Source organism: Panulirus ornatus, chromosome 14 (genome assembly GCF_036320965.1).
Source record: "Panulirus ornatus isolate Po-2019 chromosome 14, ASM3632096v1, whole genome shotgun sequence".
Taxonomy (NCBI): domain Eukaryota; kingdom Metazoa; phylum Arthropoda; class Malacostraca; order Decapoda; family Palinuridae; genus Panulirus; species Panulirus ornatus.
The window spans coordinates 277523-298767 of record NC_092237.1 but is presented as its reverse complement, the minus strand read 5'-3'; the positions used below and the strand labels follow the sequence as shown (position 1 = coordinate 298767).

General features: G+C 42.4%; 1 protein-coding gene across 8 annotated transcripts in view; it reads left to right on the top strand.

The window, feature by feature from the left end:
• Syn1 (Syntrophin-like 1) overlaps positions 1-21245 on the top strand; it is an 82751-nt gene that overhangs the window by 46502 nt on the left and 15004 nt on the right. For all 8 annotated transcript variants that reach the window (XM_071669206.1, XM_071669210.1, XM_071669209.1 and 5 more), the window contains 2 exons: positions 4450-4577; positions 4769-4962. In XM_071669206.1, the coding sequence (XP_071525307.1) occupies positions 4450-4577; positions 4769-4962 (322 nt within the window). The remainder of the gene's footprint in view (positions 1-4449; positions 4578-4768; positions 4963-21245) is intronic.

Genomic DNA, 21245 nt, shown 5'->3' with positions numbered 1-21245 from the left:
GCCTGAAACCACAGCTCCCTTTCCACATCCAGGCCCCACAGAACTTTTCATGGTTTACCCCAGACACTTCACATGCCCTGATTCAATCCATTGACAGCACGTCGACACCGGTATACCACATCGATCCAATTCACTCTATTCCCTGCCCACCTTTCACCCTCCTGCATGTTCAGGCCCCGATCACTCAAAATCTTTTCCACTCCATCTTTCCACCTCCAATTTGGTCTCCCACTTCTCCTCGTTCCCTCCACCTCTGACGCATATATCCTCTTGGTCAATCTTTTCTCACTCATTCTCTCCATGTGCCCAAACCATTTCAAAACACCCTCTTCTGCTCTCTCAACCACACTTTTTTTTATTTCCACACATCTCTCTCATCCTTACATTACTTACTTGATCAAACCACCTCACATCACATATTGTCCTCAAACATCTCATTTCCAGCACATCCACCCTCCTCTGCACAACTCTATCCATTGCCCATGCTTCACAACCATACAACATTGTTGGAACCACTATTCCTTCAAACATAGCCATTTTCGCTTTCGGAGATAATGTTCTCGAATTCCACACATTTTTCAAGGCTCCCAGAATTTTCGCCCCCTTCCCCACCCTATGATTCACTTTCACTTCCATTGTTCCATCCGCTGCCAGATCCACTCCCAGATATCTAAAACACTTCACTTCCTCCAGTTTTTCTCCATTCAAACTTACCTTCCAATTGACTTGACCCTCAACCCCACTGTACCTAATAACCTTGCTCTTATTCACATTTACTCTCAATTCTCTTCTTTCACACACCTTACCAAACTCAGTCATCAGCTTCTGCTGTTTCTCACATGAATCAGCCACCAGTGCTGTATCATCAGCGAACAACAACTGACTCACTTCCCAAGCTCTCTCATCCACAACAGACTGCATACTTGCCCCTCTTTCCAAAACTCTTGCATTCACCTCCCTAACAACCCCATCCATAAACAAATTAAACAACCATGGAGACATCACACACCCCTGCTGCAAACCTACATTCACTGAGAACCAATCACTTTTCTCTCTTCCTACAGGTACACATGCCTTACATCCTCGATAAAAACTTTTCACTGCTTCTAACAATTTGCCTCCCACACCATATATTCTTAATACCTTCCACAGAACATCTCTATCAACTCTATCATATGCCTTCTCCAAATCCATAAATGCTACATACAAATCCATTTGCTTTTCTAAGTATTTCTCGCATACATTCTTCAAAGCAAACACCTGATCCACACATCCTCTACCACTTCTGAAACCACACTGCTGTTCCCCAATCTGATGCTCTGTACATGCCTTCACCCTCTCAATCAATACCCTCCCGTATAATTTCCCAGGAATACTCAACAGACTTATACCTCTGTAATTTGAGCACTCCCTCTTATCCCCTTTGCCTTTGTACAGTGGCACTATGCAAGCATTCCGCCATTCCTCAGGCACTTCACCATGAATCATACACACATTAAATAACCTTACCAACCAGTTAACAATACAGTCACCCCTTTTTTAATAAATTCCACTGCAATACCATCCAAACCTGCTGCCTTGCTGGCTTTCATCGTCCGTAAAGCTTTTACTGCCTCTTCTCTATTTACCAAATCATTTTCCCTAACCCTCTCACTTTGCACACCACCTCGACCAAAACACCCTATATCTGCCACTCTATCATCAAACACATTCAACAAACCTTCAAAATACTCACTCCATCTCCTTCTCACATCACCACTACTTGTTATCACCTCCCCATTAGCCCCCTTCACTGAAGTTCCCATTTGCTTCCTTGTCTTACGCACTTTATTTACCTCCTTCCAAAACATTTTTGTATTCTCCCTAAAATTTAATGATACTCTCTCACCCCAACTCTCATTAGCCCTCTTTTTCACCTCTTGCACCTTTCTCTTGACCTCCTGCCTCTTTCTTTTATACATCTCCCAGTCATTTGCATTATTTCCCTGCAAAAATCATCCAAATGCCTCTCTCTTCTCTTTCACTAATAATCTTACTTCTTCATCCCACCACTCAGTATCCTTTCTAATCAACCCACCTCCTATGCTTCTCATGCCAGAAGCATCTTTTGCGCAAGCCATCACTGCTTCCCTAAATACATCCCATTCCTCCCCCACTCCTCTTACCTCCTTTGTTCTCACCTTTTTCCATTCTGTACTCTCCTGGTACTTCCTCACACAAGTCTCCTTCCCAAGCTCACTTACTCTCACCACTCTCTTCACCCCAACATTCTCTCTTCTTTTCTGAAAACCCCTACAAATCTTCACCTTTGTCTCCACAAGATAATGATCAGACATCTCTCCAGTTGCACCTCTCAACACATTAACATATTATTTGATGAAATACAAGAAATCTATCTAGTCTGGTGAGATGCCAGATGTCACCACTGACTGAAATTCACTGGATTGTGTGACATCACTGCTTGGGGAAACTGTACATGTGAATATATGTATATGTATATTTCTTGATATTTGGCATACTCTGTTAAGAGGACCAGTCTCCTTCCTCCTCCATATGTACTTACTAACATAGTGGGTTAGATTACCAGACTACTCAGCTCTGAAGCTGGAACCTCAGTACCCTATGACTTTGTTTGTAGATGTATATTATGAATTGTTGTTTCTAATCATTGGCTTTATATCATTAGATATTGATCATTCTTGCTGAGATTGCTTCTCACTGGCCAGATGCTTTAAGAACATTATAGTAATTTTGACAGCTGTAAGTCAGGGGCATTTACATTCATTGGATAGGACTTCTGGTTTTAGATTTTTTGCAGAATTTTCTAAACCAGCAAAACTTTAAACCGAGTACAGATTGAGCATCTCTAATCTGAAAATATGAAATGTGAATTGCTCCAAATTCCAAAACTTATTGAGTGACAACATGACCTTGCAAGTGGAAAATTCCACACCTGACCTCACTTGCCAAGGCTGGGTGCTGATGCTGTGTTGGCACCAGTTTGTTACAAACGATTATCACTGTCAGACCTACATGCATTACTCAGTGTGTTTTTTGCTTATTCTCTGCTCTGTGTGAATAAGTGTAAGAAAATGACTGCTTATCAGAGCATATAAATTCAGAGTGAGGAAGGAAGATGATGCCAAACATCCACAGACTGTCCATATGGGCAGCTGACATTGTGACACCTTAGCTTTCTGATGGTTCAGTGTTACACACACACTGTTTCATGCACAAAATTATTAAGATATATTATATACATTACCTTCTGGCTATGTGCATAAATTGTATACGAAACATAAATGGATTTTGTGTTTAGACTTGGTTCCCATCCCCATGATATCTAATTATCTATTATCCGTCGTGACAAATGTGGATAACAGGATGGTATGGAAACAAATGGGTTAGAGCTGAGACATACCTCAACATTTCGACTGTTCAGTGGTCTTCCTCAGGAGATACTGATTTTAGCATTTGGCAGGACTGTGTTCCCAGCAAGCAATGGTAACCCGGTCGGACGCCTTGGTGTGTTGCTCTCTGATCGGATTGCTTTTCCTGCAACCTCCACCCATTCACAGTGATCTCCACTACCTGACTTGAACAGTAGATGAACCCAGACTTTGTGTTGACGTTGTTCTTAATCCCTCTCTCTAGGTAACCTCTCACACTATCAATGAATTGTCAAGGCTTAGGGAACTACAGGAAGGTGACAAACTGTTTATTGACAGTGTGAGAGCTTACCTAGAGGAAGGGATTAAGAACAACATTAACACAAGGTCTGGGTTTATCTGCTGGTCATGTCAGGCAGTAGAAATTATTGTGAACGGGTGGAGGCAGCAGGACAAGCAATCCAATTAGAGAACAACACACCAAGGCATCCGACCAAATGAGGAAGACCACTGAATCGTTGAAGTGTTGAGGTATGTCTCAGCTCTAACCCGTTTATTTCCATACCATCCAGTTTTCCAAATATCTCATTATGTATATGCAATTATTCCAAAATCTGAAAAAAATTCAAAATCCGAAACACTTCTGGTCTCAGGCATTTCGGATAAGGGATACTAAACCTTTATTCATATATTATGTGCTGCTGCATAATTGTAAACACTACCCTTATTGATATGTATTTCTAGAGCTTCTATTCACTTAAAGCAGACAAATGCTATTTTTGTCCATATAACTGGTTTTTGTTTTTATTAAAGGATTATTTTTTTTTCTACAGCTACTTGCATTTTATAGGTCAGTAATTTGTAATCTGTCATTGATTGGTTTTAGAGAATTCATATTTATCTCACCTTGTTCTCATATACTAGATTCAGTTTTGATGTGCTAGCTGTCCAAGGACCCTTCCCATAGTCATAGCTAAGGATAAACACACAGAGTAACTATAGAAGTAAGGGAACATCTGTAATGGAAAACTTAGTAAATTAATTGTTCTTTTATTTTCAGGGTAAAGATGAATGGGAGCCTCAGTTTTGTGCAGTAACAGATCATGATATGATCCTCTTCCAGGAGGTCCCATGGACCAAAGAGGCTTGGGCCAATCCACTTGTCTTCTATCCTCTTTTAGCCACTAGGTTAGACTATTTTTAGGGATTTTTTTTAGACCCCACTTTAAAATGATATTTTTTCTTCTCTTCTTGAAACATAAATGTCTTACATGGGATGTAACATGACTGGCAGTCTTAAATCCTGATATGACACACATTGTTTCCATCAGGTTTTAAAGATATTTCTTGAAGTAAGATTTAATTTGAACCTGTTCCAGAATTGTAAACTCAACACATAAAGGATCCTTGGGTGGCAGTGAACCAATAACAATGACAATGCGCTGTGGGACCCAAGAAGGTGTATCCATGAGTGTCTTCCAACATGACACCCATCGTGATTTGGCCATGTGGGTGAGGGTCTTGGTGCAGGGTGCACACAGTGCTGTTCAGAGACAGAAAGAAGTTGCTTGCTGTAAGTTAAGTCCAAAATAGTAGTTAGTAAGATTATTCACAGACATTTAATCTTTCAGTATTCCATCTTGATTACTTTGAAATAATGTAGTCTTATCAAGGTGAAAAAAGGAGAGATAGGTGGTATGTTTGAGGAAAGGAACCTGGATGTTTTGGCTCTGAGTGAAACGAAGCTCAAGGGTAAAGGGGAAGAGTGGTCTGGGAATGTCTGGGGAGTAAAGTCAGGGGTTAGTGAGAGGACAAGAGCAAGGGAAGGAGTAGCAATACTCCTGAAACAGGAGTTGTGGGAGTATGTGATAGAGTGTAAGAAAGTAAATTCTCGATTAATATGGGTAAAACTGAAAGTTGATGGAGAGAGGTGGGTGATTATTGGTGCATATGCACCTGGGCATGAGAAGAAAGATCAAGAGAGGCAAGTGTTTTGGGAGCAGCTGAATGAGTGTGTTAGTGGTTTTGATGCACGAGACCGGGTTATAGTGATGGGTGATTTGAATGCAAAGGTGAGTAATGTGGCAGTTGAGGGAATAATTGGTATACATGGGGTGTTTAGTGTTGTAAATGGAAATGGTGAAGAGCTTGTAGATTTATGTGCTGAAAAAGGACTGATGATTGGGAATACCTGGTTTAAAAACCGAGATATACATAAGTATACGTATGTAAGTAGGAGAGATGGCCAGAGAGCGTTATTGGATTACGTGTTAATTGACAGGCGTGCGAAAGAGAGACTTTTGGATGTTAATGTGCTGAGAGGTGCAACTGGAGGGATGTCTGATCATTATCTTGTGGAGGCTAAGGTGAAGATTTGTATGGGTTTTCAGAAAAGAAGAGTGAATGTTGGGGTGAAGAGGGTGGTGAGAGTAAGTGAGCTTGAGAAGGAGACCTGTGTGAGGAAGTACCAGGAGAGACTGAGTACAGAATGGAAAAAGGTGAGAACAATGGAAGCAAGGGGAGTGGGGGAGGAATGGGATGTATTTAGGGAATCAGTGATGGATTGCGCAAAAGATGCTTGTGGCATGAGAAGAGTGGGAGGTGGGTTGATTAGAAAGGGTAGTGAGTGGTGGGATGAAGAAGTAAGAGTATTAGTGAAAGAGAAGAAAGAGGCATTTGGATGATTTTTGCAGGGAAAAAATGCAATTGAGTGGGAGATGTATAAAAGAAAGAGACAGGAGGTCAAGAGAAAGGTGCAAGAGGTGAAAAAAAGGGCAAATGAGAGTTGGGGTGAGAGAGTATCATTAAATTTTAGGGAGAATAAAAAGATGTTCTGGAAGGAGGTAAATAAAGTGCGTAAGACAAGGGAGCAAATGGGAACTTCAGTGAAGGGCGCAAATGGGGAGGTGATAACAAGTAGTGGTGATGTGAGAAGGAGATGGAGTGAGTATTTTGAAGGTTTGTTGAATGTGTTTGATGATAGAGTGGCAGATATAGGGTGTTTTGGTCGAGGTGGTGTGCAAAGTGAGAGGGTTAGGGAAAATGATTTGGTAAACAGAGAAGAGGTAGTGAAAGCTTTGCGGAAGATGAAAGCCGGCAAGGCAGCAGGTTTGGATGGTATTGCAGTGGAATTTATTAAAAAAGGGGGTGACTGTATTGTTGACTGGTTGGTAAGGTTATTTAATGTATGTATGACTCATGGTGAGGTGCCTGAGGATTGGCGGAATGCGTGCATAGTGCCATTGTACAAAGGCAAAGGGGATAAGAGTGAGTGCTCAAATTACAGAGGTATAAGTTTGTTGAGTATTCCTGGTAAATTATATGGGAGGGTATTGATTGAGAGGGTGAAGGCATGTACAGAGCATCAGATTGGGGAAGAGCAGTGTGGTTTCAGAAGTGGTAGAGGATGTGTGGATCAGGTGTTTGCTTTGAAGAATGTATGTGAGAAATACTTAGAAAAGCAAATGGATTTGTATGTAGCATTTATGGATCTGGAGAAGGCATATGATAGAGTTGATAGAGATGCTCTGTGGAAGGTATTAAGAATATATGGTGTGGGAGGAAAGTTGTTAGAAGCAGTGAAAAGTTTTTATCGAGGATGTAAGGCATGTGTACGTGTAGGAAGAGAGGAAAGTGATTGGTTCTCAGTGAATGTAGGTTTGCGGCAGGGGTGTGTGATGTCTCCATGGTTGTTTAATTTGTTTATGGATGGGGTTGTTAGGGAGGTAAATGCAAGAGTTTTGGAAAGAGGGGCAAGTATGAAGTCTGTTGGGGATGAGAGAGCTTGCGAAGTGAGTCAGTTGTTGTTCGCTGATGATACAGCGCTGGTGGCTGATTCATGTGAGAAACTGCAGAAGCTGGTGACTGAGTTTGGTAAAGTGTGTGGAAGAAGAAAGTTAAGAGTAAATGTGAATAAGAGCAAGGTTATTAGGTACAGTAGGGTTGAGGGTCAAGTCAATTGGGAGGTGAGTTTGAATGGAGAAAAACTGGAGGAAGTGAAGTGTTTTAGATATCTGGGAGTGGATCTGGCAGCGGATGGAACCATGGAAGCGGAAGTGGATCATAGGGTGGGGGAGGGGGCGAAAATTCTGGGGGCCTTGAAGAATGTGTGGAAGTCGAGAACATTATCTCGGAAAGCAAAAATGGGTATGTTTGAAGGAATAGTGGTTCCAACAATGTTGTATGGTTGCGAGGCGTGGGCTATGGATAGAGTTGTGCGCAGGAGGATGGATGTGCTGGAAATGAGATGTTTGAGGACAATGTGTGGTGTGAGGTGGTTTGATCGAGTGAGTAACGTAAGGGTAAGAGAGATGTGTGGAAATAAAAAGAGCGTGGTTGAGAGAGCAGAAGAGGGTGTTTTGAAGTGGTTTGGGCACATGGAGAGGATGAGTGAGGAAAGATTGACCAAGAGGATATATGTGTCGGAGGTGGAGGGAGCAAGGAGAAGAGGGAGACCAAATTGGAGGTGGAAAGATGGAGTGAAAAAGATTTTGTGTGATCGGGGCCTGAACATGCAGGAGGGTGAAAGGAGGGCAAGGAATAGAGTGAATTGGAGCGATGTGGTATACCGGGGTTGACGTGCTGTCAGTGGATTGAATCAAGGCATGTGAAGCGTCTGGGGTAAACCATGGAAAGCTGTGTAGGTATGTATATTTGCGTGTGTGGATGTATGTATATACATGTGTATGGGGGGGGTTGGGCCATTTCTTTCGTCTGTTTCCTTGCGCTACCTCGCAAACGTGGGAGACAGCGACAAAGTATATAAAAAAAAAAAAAAAAAAATCAAGGTAAGTGGTCACAGTTATTTTTCTCTCCAGGGTTTGATCATCCTGTGATCCCCAGTCCTCTATTGGGCAATCAATGATATTTAACAGCTTAGATGCCAGTTCAGTTATTTCAAAGATAAGCTACTGCATGTTCAAAGCTACTTGGCTGGGTAGTGGACTCCAGCCAATGGCATACAAGTATGAATTTCCAGATTTTTCAGTAGAGCAGGATTTGAACTGTGAAGGGAGGCAATTGTGATGTGGCTGCCAGATGGTAGTGATAATTCTTTAGTTATTTATGCTAGCAACCCTAATAATGGAGGTAAGTGTTAATTGACAGGCGTGCGAAAGAGAGACTTTTGGATGTTAATGTGCTGAGAGGTGCAACTGGAGGGTGGTCTGATCATTATCTTGTGGAGGCTAAGGTGAAGATTTGTATGGGTTTCCAGAAAAGAAGAGTGAATGTTGGGGTGAAGAGGGTGGTGAGAGTAAGTGAGCTTGGGAAGGAGACTTGTGTGAGGAAGTACCAGGAGAGACTGAGTGCAGACTGGAAAAAGGTGAGAACAATGGAAGTAAGGGGAGTGGGGGAGGAATGGGATGTATTTAGGGAATCAGTGATGGATTGCGCAAAAGATGCTTGTGGCATGAGAAGAGTGGGAGGTGGGTTGATTAGAAAGGGTAGTGAGTGGTGGGATGAAGAAGTAAGAGTATTAGTGAAAGAGAAGAGAGAGGCATTTGGACGATTTTTGCAGGGAAAAAATGAAATTGAGTGGGAGACGTATAAAAGAAAGAGACAGGAGGTCAAGAGAAAGGTGCAAGAGGTGAAAAAAAGGGCAAATGAGAGTTGGAGTGAGAGAGTATCATTAAATTTTAGGGAGAATAAAAAGATGTTCTGGAAGGAGGTAAATAAAGTGCGTAAGACAAGGGAGCAAATGGGAACTTCAGTGAAGGGCGCAAATGGGGAGGTGATAACAAGTAGTGGTGATGTGAGAAGGAGATGGAGTGAGTATTTTGAAGGTTTGTTGAATGTGTTTGATGATAGAGTGGCAGATATAGGGTGTTTTGGTCGAGGTGGTGTGCAAAGTGAGAGGGTTAGGGAAAATGATTTGGTAAACAGAGAAGAGGTAGTAAAAGCTTTGCGGAAGATGAAAGCCGGCAAGGCAGCAGGTTTGGATGGTATTGCAGTGGAATTTATTAAAAAAGGGGGTGACTGTATTGTTGACTGGTTGGTAAGGTTATTTAATGTATGTATGACTCATGGTGAGGTGCCTGAGGATTGGCGGAATGCGTGCATAGTGCCATTGTACAAAGGCAAAGGGGATAAGAGTGAGTGCTCAAATTACAGAGGTATAAGTTTGTTGAGTATTCCTGGCAAATTGTATGGGAGGGTATTGATTGAGAGGGTGAAGGCATGTACAGAGCATCAGATTGGGGAAGAGCAGTGTGGTTTCAGAAGTGGTAGAGGATGTGTGGATCAGGTGTTTGCTTTGAAGAATGTATGTGAGAAATACTTAGAAAAGCAAATGGATTTGTATGTAGCATTTATGGATCTGGAGAAGGCATATGATAGAGTTGATAGAGATGCTCTGTGGAAGGTATTAAGAATATATGCTGTGGGAGGCAAATTGTTAGAAGCAGTGAAAAGTTTTTATCGAGGATGTAAGGCATGTGTATGTGTAGGAAGAGAGGAAAGTGATTGGTTCTCAGTGAATGTAGGTTTGCAGCAGGGGTGTGTGATGTCTCCATGGTTGTTTAATTTGTTTATGGATGGGGTTGTTAGGGAGGTGAATGCAAGAGTTTTGGAAAGAGGGGCAAGGATGAAGTCTGTTGGGGATGAGAGAGCTTGGGAAGTGAGTCAGTTGTTGTTCGCTGATGATACAGCGCTGGTGGCTGATTCATGTGAGAAACTGCAGAAGCTGGTGACTGAGTTTGGTAAAGTGTGTGAAAGAAGAAAGTTAAGAGTAAATGTGAATAAGAGCAAGGTTATTAGGTACAGTAGGGTTGAGGGTCAAGTCAATTGGGACGTGAGTTTGAATGGAGAAAAACTGGAGGAAGTGAAGTGATTTAGATATCTGGGAGTGGATCTGGCAGCGGATGGAAACATGGAAGCGGAAGTGGATCATAGGGTGGGGGAGGGGGCGAAAATTCTGGGAGCCTTGAAGAATGTGTGGAAGTCGAGAACATTATCTCGGAAAGCAAAAATGGGTATGTTTGAAGGAATAGTGGTTCCAACAATGTTGTATGGTTGCGAGGCGTGGACTATGGATAGAGTTGTGCGCAGGAGGATGGATGTGCTGGAAATGAGATGTTTGAGGACAATGTGTGGTGTGAGGTGGTATGATCGAGTAAGTAACGTAAGGGTAAGAGAGATGTGTGGAAATAAAAAGAGCGTGGTTGAGAGAGCAGAAGAGGGTGTTTTGAAATGGTTTGGTCACATGGAGAGAATGAGTGAGGAAAGATTGACCAAGAGGATATATGTGTCGGAGGTGGAGGGAACGAGGAGAAGAGGGAGACCAAATTGGAGGTGGAAAGATGGAGTGAAAAAGATTTTGTGTGATCGGGGCCTGAACATGCAGGAGGGTGAAAGGAGGGCAAGGAATAGAGTGAATTGGAGCGATGTGGTATACAGGGGTTGACGTGCTGTCAGTGGATTGAATCAAGGTATGTGAAGCGTCTGGGGTAAACCATGGAAATCTGTGTAGGTATGTATATTTGCGTGTGTGGACGTATGTATATACATGTGTATGGGGGTGGGTTGGGCCATTTCTTTCGTCTGTTTCCTTGCGCTACCTCGCAAACGCGGGAGACCGGCAAAAAAAAAAAAAAAAAAAAAAATGCATGAAAGTTGGTATATATGTAGTCAATAGGACAAGGAAGATGTTGATTTAGTTTGATTGCATGAAGCAGTTGTTCAATATATTTTTTACACTTGTGGAAAATATTTTTTTTTTTTTTTTTTTTTTTTGCCGCTGTCTCCCGCGTTTGCGAGGTAGCGCAAGGAAACAGATGAAAGAAATGGCCCAACCCACCCCCATACACATGTATATACATACGTCCACACACGCAAATATACATACCTACACAGCTTTCCATGGTTTACCCCAGACGCTTCACATGCCCTGATTCAATCCACTGACAGCACGTCAACCCCGGTATACCACATCGCTCCAATTCACTCTATTCCTTGCCCTCCTTTCACCCTCCTGCATGTTCAGGCCCCGATCACACAAAATCTTCTTCACTCCATCTTTCCACCTCCAATTTGGTCTCCCTCTTCTCCTCGTTCCCTCCACCTCCGACACATATATCCTCTTGGTCAATCTTTCCTCACTCATTCTCTCCATGTGCCCAAACCATTTCAAAACACCCTCTTCTGCTCTCTCAACCACGCTCTTTTTATTTCCACACATCTCTCTTACCCTTACGTTACTTACTCGATCAAACCACCTCACACCACACATTGTCCTCAAACATCTCATTTCCCGCACATCCATCCTCCTGCGCACAACTCTATCCATAGTCCACGCCTTGCAACCATACAACATTGTTGGAACCACTATTCCTTCAAACATACCCATTTTTGCTTTCCGAGATAATGTTCTCGACTTCCACACATTCTTCAAGGCTCCCAGAATTTTCGCCCCCTCCCCCACCCTATGATCCACTTCCGCTTCCATGGTTCCATCCACTGCCAGATCCACTCCCAGATATCTAAAACACTTCACTTCCTCCAGTTTTTCTCCATTCAAACTCACCTCCCAATTGACTTGACCCTCAACCCTACTGTACCTAATAACCTTGCTCTTATTCACATTTACTCTTAACTTTCTTCTTTCACACACTTTACCAAACTCAGTCACCAGCTTCTGCAGTTTCTCACATGAATCAGCCACCAGCGCTGTATCATCAGCGAACAACAACTGACTCACTTCCCAAGCTCTCTCATGGGAAGTGAGTCAGTTGTTGTTCGCTGATGATACAGCGCTGGTGGCTGATTCATGTGAGAAACTGCAGAAGCTGGTGACTGAGTTTGGTAAAGTGTGTGAAAGTTTGTGTAAATAAATTATACATTTCCTTTTTACATAGCCAGAGGTTGAACCAGTATGTGACATTCATTTTTCATTTCATTTCAAGCTAGAAGTTTCAGTTTTCTAAATTGTTTCTTACATTTTTCATATGTATTATGTATATATATGTATGTGTGTGTGTGTGTATATGTGCGTATGTGTGTATGTGTGTGTATGTGTATATATATATATATATATATATATATATATATATATTTTTTTTTTTTTTTTTTTTTTTTTTTTTTACTTTGTCGCTGTCTCCCGCTTTGCGAGGTAGCGCAAGGAAACAGACGAAAGAAATGGCCCCCCCCCATACACATGTACATACACACGTCCACACACGCAAATATACATACCTACACAGCTTTCCATGGTTTACCCCAGACGCTTCACATGCCTTGCTTCAATCCACTGACAGCACGTCAACCCCTGTATACCACATGACTCCAATTCACTCTATTTCTTGCCCTCCTTTCACCCTCCTGCATGTTCAGGCCCCGATCACACAAAATCTTTTTCACTCCATCTTTCCACCTCCAATTTGGTCTCCCTCTTCTCCTCGTTCCCTCCACCTCCGACACATATATCCTCTTGGTCAATCTCTCCTCACTCATTCTCTCCATGTGCCCAAACCATTTCAAAACACCCTCTTCTGCTCTCTCAACCACGCTCTTTTTATTTCCACACATCTCTCTTACCCTTACGTTACTTACTCGATCAAACCACCTCACACCACACATTGTCCTCAAACATCTCATTTCCAGCACATCCATCCTCCTGCGCACATCTCTATCCATAGCCCACGCCTCGCAACCATACAGCATTGTTGGAACCACTATTCCCTCAAACATACCCATTTTTGCTTTCCGAGATACTGTTCTCGACTTCCACACATTTTTCAAGGCTCCCAAAATTTTCGCCCCCTCCCCCACCCTATGATCCACTTCCGCTTCCATGGTTCCATCCGCTGACAGATCCACTCCCAGATATCTAAAACACTTCACTTCCTCCAGTTTTTCTCCATTCAAACTCACCTCCCAATTGACTTGACCCTCACCCCTACTGTACCTAATAACCTTGCTCTTATTCACATTTACTCTATATATATATATATATATATTATCCCTGGGGATAGGGGTGAAAGAATACTTCCCACGCATTCCTCGCGTGTCGTAGAAGGCGACTAGAGGGGACGGGAGCGGGGGGCCAGAAATCCTCCCCTCCTTGTACTTTTTTAACTTTCTAAAATGTGGAAAATATGTTGCTGCTATATATCACTGCTTGACCCCAGTCAGAAGTTGACTACAGCCAAATGTGTCAGACTTGCTTGCATCATGGGAACTCATCCACATTCAAATATGTCAGAGTTGCCTACTTCACAGGAACTCGTCCACAGCCAAATATGTCAGACTTGTTACTTCAAGGGAACTTCCATGGTCAAGTGTGTCAGATTGGCCCTTTTGGGAACTTCGGTTATTTAATTTGGTCCTTCTTAATACTTTTTGTATAGTCCAGGAAAGAGAACTGTAAATGTCATCATGCCTGAGCATACATTGGATAGTGAGGCTGATGTCAAAGAATACTCTGACATTGACCCTGACAGTGACCTTGACCTAGGTTACATCTCATCTGTACCTGTGGTCTTTGATGATTTTTAGGAGTTGGACAATGATATTCCATTGTCGAACTTAGAAGAAATTAAAGAGAGGTGGTTTACATATAGAGTCACATGAGCAGTACTCAGATACCTATGTGGATGAGTCTTACATATCAAGTGCGAAATGCAGAAAGACATCAGCCTTGAACACAAAGCCTATACAAAGCCAGAACCTAAAGAGAGACAGTGGAAAAAGAAGCACATTGAGTTTCAGCCTCTTCCTGAGTATCAGCATCCTAAGCCAACACATGTATGAGAGTCTTATGAGTACTTGATAGATATCTTGAACACAGAGTTGTTGGACCATATTGTTCATCAAACAAATTTGTATGTGAAACATAGGGGTATTACAGCATCTTTCACTATTAACAGGAGTGACATTATGAACTTTATTTACATATTCCTCTATCAGTGCATTGTTCTGTGTCCATCCATAGAAAATTATTGGGCTAAGCACACAAGGAGTACTTCAGGTGGCAAGTGTGATGTCTTCCAAGACATTTAGGCAGGTGCAGTGATGCATCCATTTTGATGACAGTACGCACAAGACCTCTGTCAGGTTCCATGGTTTGCAAAGTCTTTGCAACCCTCCCTTATACTCCAAAGCAAGCCATCAAGGAAATAGTAGTTGGGTACAAGGGGACATAAGCTGGCAATTTAAGTCATATGCAGGTCAAGTTCTGGTGGAGTTATCCATGACATCTTGATGTACTTCGGCTGTAACACACTTGAACATCACTGGATGAAATTACCTGCAGATGACAGAGCTTCCATCAGTAAGCTGCTAGTATGTTTTGTAGCTCACTAAGTCAATGCATCAACCAGGTGAGTTAGCACTCTATGCCGATAACTGGTTCTCCAGCCTGATCTTGATGGAGCACCTCAAGGAGAAATATGGGTGTTGCTGCAGTGGTACTGCTGGAGAGAATTGTATTGGTTACCAGTCTCTGAAGTCAGCCAAAGATCTTGACAAGTCACTTTGAGGAACATTGGATTTCTACTCATCAGAAGGAAATGTTCTCTGGTGGAAGGACACTAAAGTTGTAGCTATGATATTCAACTACATGGGAATTGATCCCATGACTCTGGTTCTTATGTATGACAAAGCTGTTGAAGGAAAAAGAAAAAAAGGAAACTCTTGTCCAGCTGTTGTCAAGGTCTATTACAAGAAAACAGGAAACATAGATAAAAGTTATATCTTAGTTCACTTATGCAGGACACCAACAAAAGCCAGGCATTGGTACCTCCACCTTTTTGGCTATTTGCTTGATCATTCTGTGGTAAACTTGTGGCTCATGCAAAAGAGGGACTGTGTTTCTTTGAATATGGAGCCTATGCCTCTGAAGTTTTCCTGCCAAGAAGAATCTTCTTATGCAAGAAGCTTCAAGGGTGTTGCTGAAAGAACCAACAGACTGTGCCCATGGGTGTCCTCCAGGCCACCTTCAGTATCTTCAAGGGACTTGTGTACAGGGTGACAGCGCTTAGATGTAGAACTAGGAACTCCCAGCACAAAGGCCTGAGGATAGTGTAAGATTTAATGTTAGAAACCACTTTCATTTTCTCAAAATAAGAGGAAATGGGTAAGTTTGAAGGAATAGTGGTTCCAACAGTGTTGTATGGTTGCGAGGCATGGGCTATGGATAGAGTTGAGCGCAGGAGGGTGGATGTGCTGGAAATGAGATGTGTGAGACAATATGTGGTGTGAGGTGGTTTGATCGAGTAAGTAATGTAAGGGTAAGAGAGATATGTGGAAATAAAAAGAGTGTGGTTGAGAGAGCAGAAGAGGGTGTTTTGAAATGGTTTGGTCACATGGAGAGAATGAGTGAGGAAAGATTGACCAAGAGGATATATGTGTCAGAGGTGGAGGGAACGAGGAGAAGTGGGAGACCAAATTGGAGGTGGAAAGATGGAGTGAAAAAGATTTTGAGTGATCGGGGCCTGAACATGCAGGAGGGTGAAAGGCGTGCAAGGAATAGAGTGAATTGGAACGATGTGGTATACAGGGGTCGACGTGCTGTCAATGGATTGAACCAGGGCATGTGAAGTGTTTGGTGTAAACCATGGAAAGTTCTGTGGGGCCTGGATGTGGAAAGGGAGCTGTGGTTTTGGGCATTATTACATGACAGCTAGAGACTGAGTGTGAACGAATGGAGCCTTTGTTGTCTTTTCCTAGCGCTACCTCGCACACATGAGGGGGGAGGGGGTTGTTATTCCATGTGTGGTGGGGTGGCGATGGGAATAGATAAAGGCAGACAGTATGAATTATGTACATGTGTATATATGTATATGTCTGTGTGTGTATATATATATGTACATTGAGATGTATAGGTATGTATATTTGCGTGTGTGGACGTGTATGTATATACATGTGTATGTGGGTGGGCTGGGCCAATATTTCGTCTGTTTCCTTGCGCTACCTCACTAATGCGGGAGACAGCGACAAAGCAAAATAAATGAATAAATAAAAGAGGAAAGTTCCATACATGCAATTACTGTAGTGCAGAGGGCAGCAAACATCAAAGCAGTATCTTCTGTATCATCTGTAAAGTTGCTTTGTGTTCTGTTTTGAAGTATGCCATCATAGTTGTCATGTTTTTTATATTCTCTGAACCAGTTGTATTAATGCATATCTGTTTATATTGGGTACATATCAATTAGAATTACCTTGTAATTCTTATGTTTGTACTTTGACAAGTGAAATTCTATTTTGACAAGAATGTGAGCATTGAAATACATGTTTGAATTCTAATAGATTTTCATTTTTGGTATATTAGTTTCCTTGTATCCTTGGGTTGCCTTTCTCGGTGCTTGAGCAAACTGGTTAAATGTGATTGTTAGAACACTTCTTAAGACCCTTGTAAGTATTTTATTAATGGCTTCACGGGAATTCCAGGTCACATAGTGATAAATGTTCTTCCTTAAGTAGCCGTTGTGTACAAATCTGATAGTATTAGAGGGACCACGGTTGGGCCAGTTGGTGGTAAATGACCATAGGCGAGTAAATGGACCAGCAGCCAAAAAGGACCATACTCAGTTTCCAGTAAATCTGGCAAGATGACAAATATGACCATACTTTAAACCCCCCCTGTGGGACTAGTGATAAAATTCTTTTGAAAAAATGCTCAAAAACAAGAACAATTTTTTTTTTTTTTTTTGCTTTGTTGCTCTCTCCCATGTTTGCGAGGTAGCGCAAGGAAACAGACAAAAGAAATGGCCCAACCCACCCCAATACACATGTATATACATACACGTCCACACACGCAAATATACATACTCATACATCTCAATGTGCACATATATATACACACACACAGACACATACATATATACACATGCACACAATTCACACTGTCTGCCTTTATTCATTCCTATCGCCACCTCGCCACACATAGAATAACATCCCCCTCCCCCCTCATGTGTGCGAGGTAGCGCTAGGAAAAGACAACAAAGGCCCCATTTGTTCACACTCAGTCTCTAGCTGTCATGCAATAATGCCCGAAACCACAGCTCCCTTTCCACATCCAGGCCCCACAGAACTTTCCATGGTTTACCCCAGACGCTTCACATGCCTTGGTTCAATCCATTGACAGCACGTCGACCCCGGTATACCACATCGATCCAATTCACTCTATTCCTTGCCCGCCTTTCACCCTCCTGCATGTTCAGGCCCTGATCACTCAAAATCTTTTTCACTCCATCTTTCCACCTCCAATTTGGTCTCCCACTTCTCCTCGTTCCCTCCACCTCTGACACATATATCCTCTTCGTCAATCTTTCCTCACTCATTCTCTCCATGTGCCCAAACCATTTCAAAACACCCTCTTCTGCTCTCTCAACCGTGCTCTTTTTATTTCCACACATCTCTCTTACCCTTACATTACTTACTTGATCAAACCATCTCACACCACATATTGTCCTCAAACATCTCATTTCCAGCACATCCACCCTCCTGCGCACAACTCTATCCATAGCCCACACCTCGCAACCATACAACACTGTTGGAACCACTATTCCTTCAAACATAGCCATTTTTGCTTTCCGAGATAATGTTCTCGACTTCCACACATTTTTCAAGGCTCCTAGGATTTTCATCCCCTCCCCCACCCTATGATTCACTTCCGCTTCCATGGTTCCATCGGCTGCCAGATCCACTCCCAGATATGTAAAACACTTTACTTCCTCCAGTTTTTCTCCATTCAAACTTACCTCCCAATTGACTTGACCCTCAACCCTACTGTACCTAATAACCTTGCTCTTATTCACATTTACTCTCAACTCTCTTCTTTCACACACTTTACCAAAGTCAGTCACCAGCTTCTGCAGTTTCTCACATGAATCAGCCACCAGCGCTGTATCATCAGCGAACAACAACTGACTCACTTCCCAAGCTCTCTCATTCACAACAGACTTCATACTTGCCCCTCTTTCCAAAACTCTTGCATTCACCTCCCTAACAACCCCATCCATAAACAAATTAAACAACCATGGAGACATCACACACCCCTGCTGTAAACCTACATTCACTGAGAACCAATCACTTTCCTCTCTTCCTACACGCACACATGCCTTACATCCTCGATAAAAACTTTTCACTGCTTCTAACAACTTGCCTCCCACACCATATATTCTTAGTACCTTCCACAGAGCATCTCTATCATCTCTATCATATGCCTTCTCCAGATCCATAAATGCTACATACAAATCCATTTGCTTTTCTAAGTATTTCTCACATACATTCTTCAAAGCAAACACCTGATCCACACATCCTCTACCACTTCCGAAACCACACTGCTCTTCCCCAATCTGATGCTCTGTACATGCCTTCACCCTCTCAATCATTACCCTCCCATATAACTTCCTAGGAATACTCAACAAACTTATACCTCTGTAATTCGAGCACTCACTCTTATCCCCTTTGCCTTTGTATAATGGCACTATGCACGCTTTCTGCCAATCATCAGGCACCTCACCATGAATCATACATACATTAAATAACCTTACCAACCAGTCAACAATACAGTCAACCCCTTTTTTAATAGATTCCACTGCAATACCATCCAAACCTGCTGCCTTGCCGGCTTTCATCTTCCGCAAAGCTTTTACTACCTCTTCTCTGTTTACCAAAACATTTTCCCTAACCCTCTCACTTTGCACACCACCTCGACCAAAACACCCTATATCTGCCACTCTATCATCAAACACATTCAACAGACCTTCAAAATATATAAGAACAAATATAAGAACAAATATATCTTAGAAAAAATCTTTTATATGTTGCAGATTGTATTAGAACAATCCCAACACACAAAAGTTTGCCTGGCAAAGGGTTAAGGTAGTGGTTTTGGTGCATTGTACTTGATAGCAAAGACTGGATGTAAGTTGAATGATTCCTGGTGCTACTTTGTTAATGAGGGAAACGGTGAACAAGTATGAAAGATTCTTTTTCATCCTTGATTGCCATTTCCTGTGTTAGCAAGGTAGTGCCAGGAACATATGAAGATAGGCTGCGTCTGCTTACATTCATTCTCTAGCTGTTATGCTTAATGTACCAAAACCACAGCTCCCTATCCACATCTAGGCCCTACAGACCTTTCCATGGTGTACTGTGGATGCTCTACATTCCCTGGTTCAGTCCACTGACAAGACATTGCTCCGACAAGCCAAATCATTCCAATTTACTCTATCCCTTGTATGCCTTTCACTTTCACGCATGTTTAGGCCCTGATCATTCAAAATCTTTTTCACTCCATCCTTCCATCTCCAATTTAGTCCCTCTCTTATTGTTCCCTTCACCTCTGACTCTTATATTCTTTTTGTCAACCTTTCCTCACTTATGCCATCCAAATGTCCACACCATTTCAGCACACCCTCTTCAGCTCTCAACCACACCTTTTATTACCACATGTCTCTAACCCCTTTATTACTTAATCAAACCACTTTACACCACATAGTGTCATCAAACATTTCATTTCCAACACATCCACCCTCCTCAGCACAGCCTTATCTATAGCCCATGCACCATATCCATATGATATTGTTGAGACTACTATGCCTTCAAACATGTCCATTTTGCTGCTTCAAATAATGTTTTCTCTTTCCACACTTTCTTCAGTGCTCCCAGGACCTTTTTCCACCTTCCCCACCCCATGACTCACTTCTGCTTCCATAGTTTCATTTGTTGCTATGTCCACTCCCATGTATCTGAAACAATTCACTTCCTCTAAGTTTTCTGCTCTCAAGTTCACACCCCAAGTAACCTGTACCTGAATCCCACTAAACCTCACAACCCTACTTATATTCACATTTACTCCCTACTTCCTCCATTCACAAACTTTTCTACCAATTCATACAGTTTCTCTCTTGAATCTGCCTCAAATGCTATATCATCACATACAACAATTGACTCGCTTCTCAGGCCCTCTCTGTTTCCTGGCACTACCTCGCTGATGAGAGAAATGGTGATCAAGTATAATAGATGGAAGCAGAAGTGAGTCACAGGGTGGGGGAGGTGGGCAAAGGTTCTGGGAACGTTGAAGAATGTGTGGAAGGCGAGAACGTTATCTTGGAGAGCAAAAATAGGTATGTTTGAAGGAATAGTGGTCCCATCAATGTTATATGGTTAAGAGGCATGGGGGCAAAGGTTCTGGGAATGTTGAAGAATGTGTGGAAGGCGAGAACGTTATCTTGGAGAGCAAAAATAGGTATGTTTGAAGGAATAGTGGTTCCAACAATGTTATATGGTTGCGAGGCATGGGCTATAGATAGGGTTGTGCAGAGGAGGGTGGATGTGTCGGAAATGAAATGTTTGAGGACAATATGTGGTGTGAGGTGGTATGATCGAGTAAGTAATGAAAGGATAAAAGAGATGTGTAGTAATAAAGAGTGTGGTTAAGAGAGCAGAAGAGGGTGTGTTGAAATGGTTTGGACATACGGAGAGAATGCGTGAGGAAAGTTTGCCAAAGAGGATATATGTGTCAAAGGTGGTGGGAAGGAGAAGCGGGAGAGCAATTTGGAGGTGGAAGGATGGAGTGAAAAAGATTTTGAACGATCAGGGCCTGAACTCACACGAGGGTGAAAGGCATGCAAGGAATAGAGTGAATTGGAACAATGTGGTATACTGGGGTCGATGTGCTGTCATTGGATTGAACCAGGGCATATAAAGCATCTGGGGTAAACCATGGAAAGGTGTGTGGTGTCTGGATTTGGAAAGAGAGCTGTGGTTTCGGTGCATTACACGACACCTAGAGACTGAGTGTGAGTGAATGTGGCCTTTTTTGTCTTTTTCTGGCACTACCTCGCTGGAGGAGATGCTATTTTATGTGTGGCAAGGTGGCGACAGGAATGGGTGAAGGCATCAAATACGAAT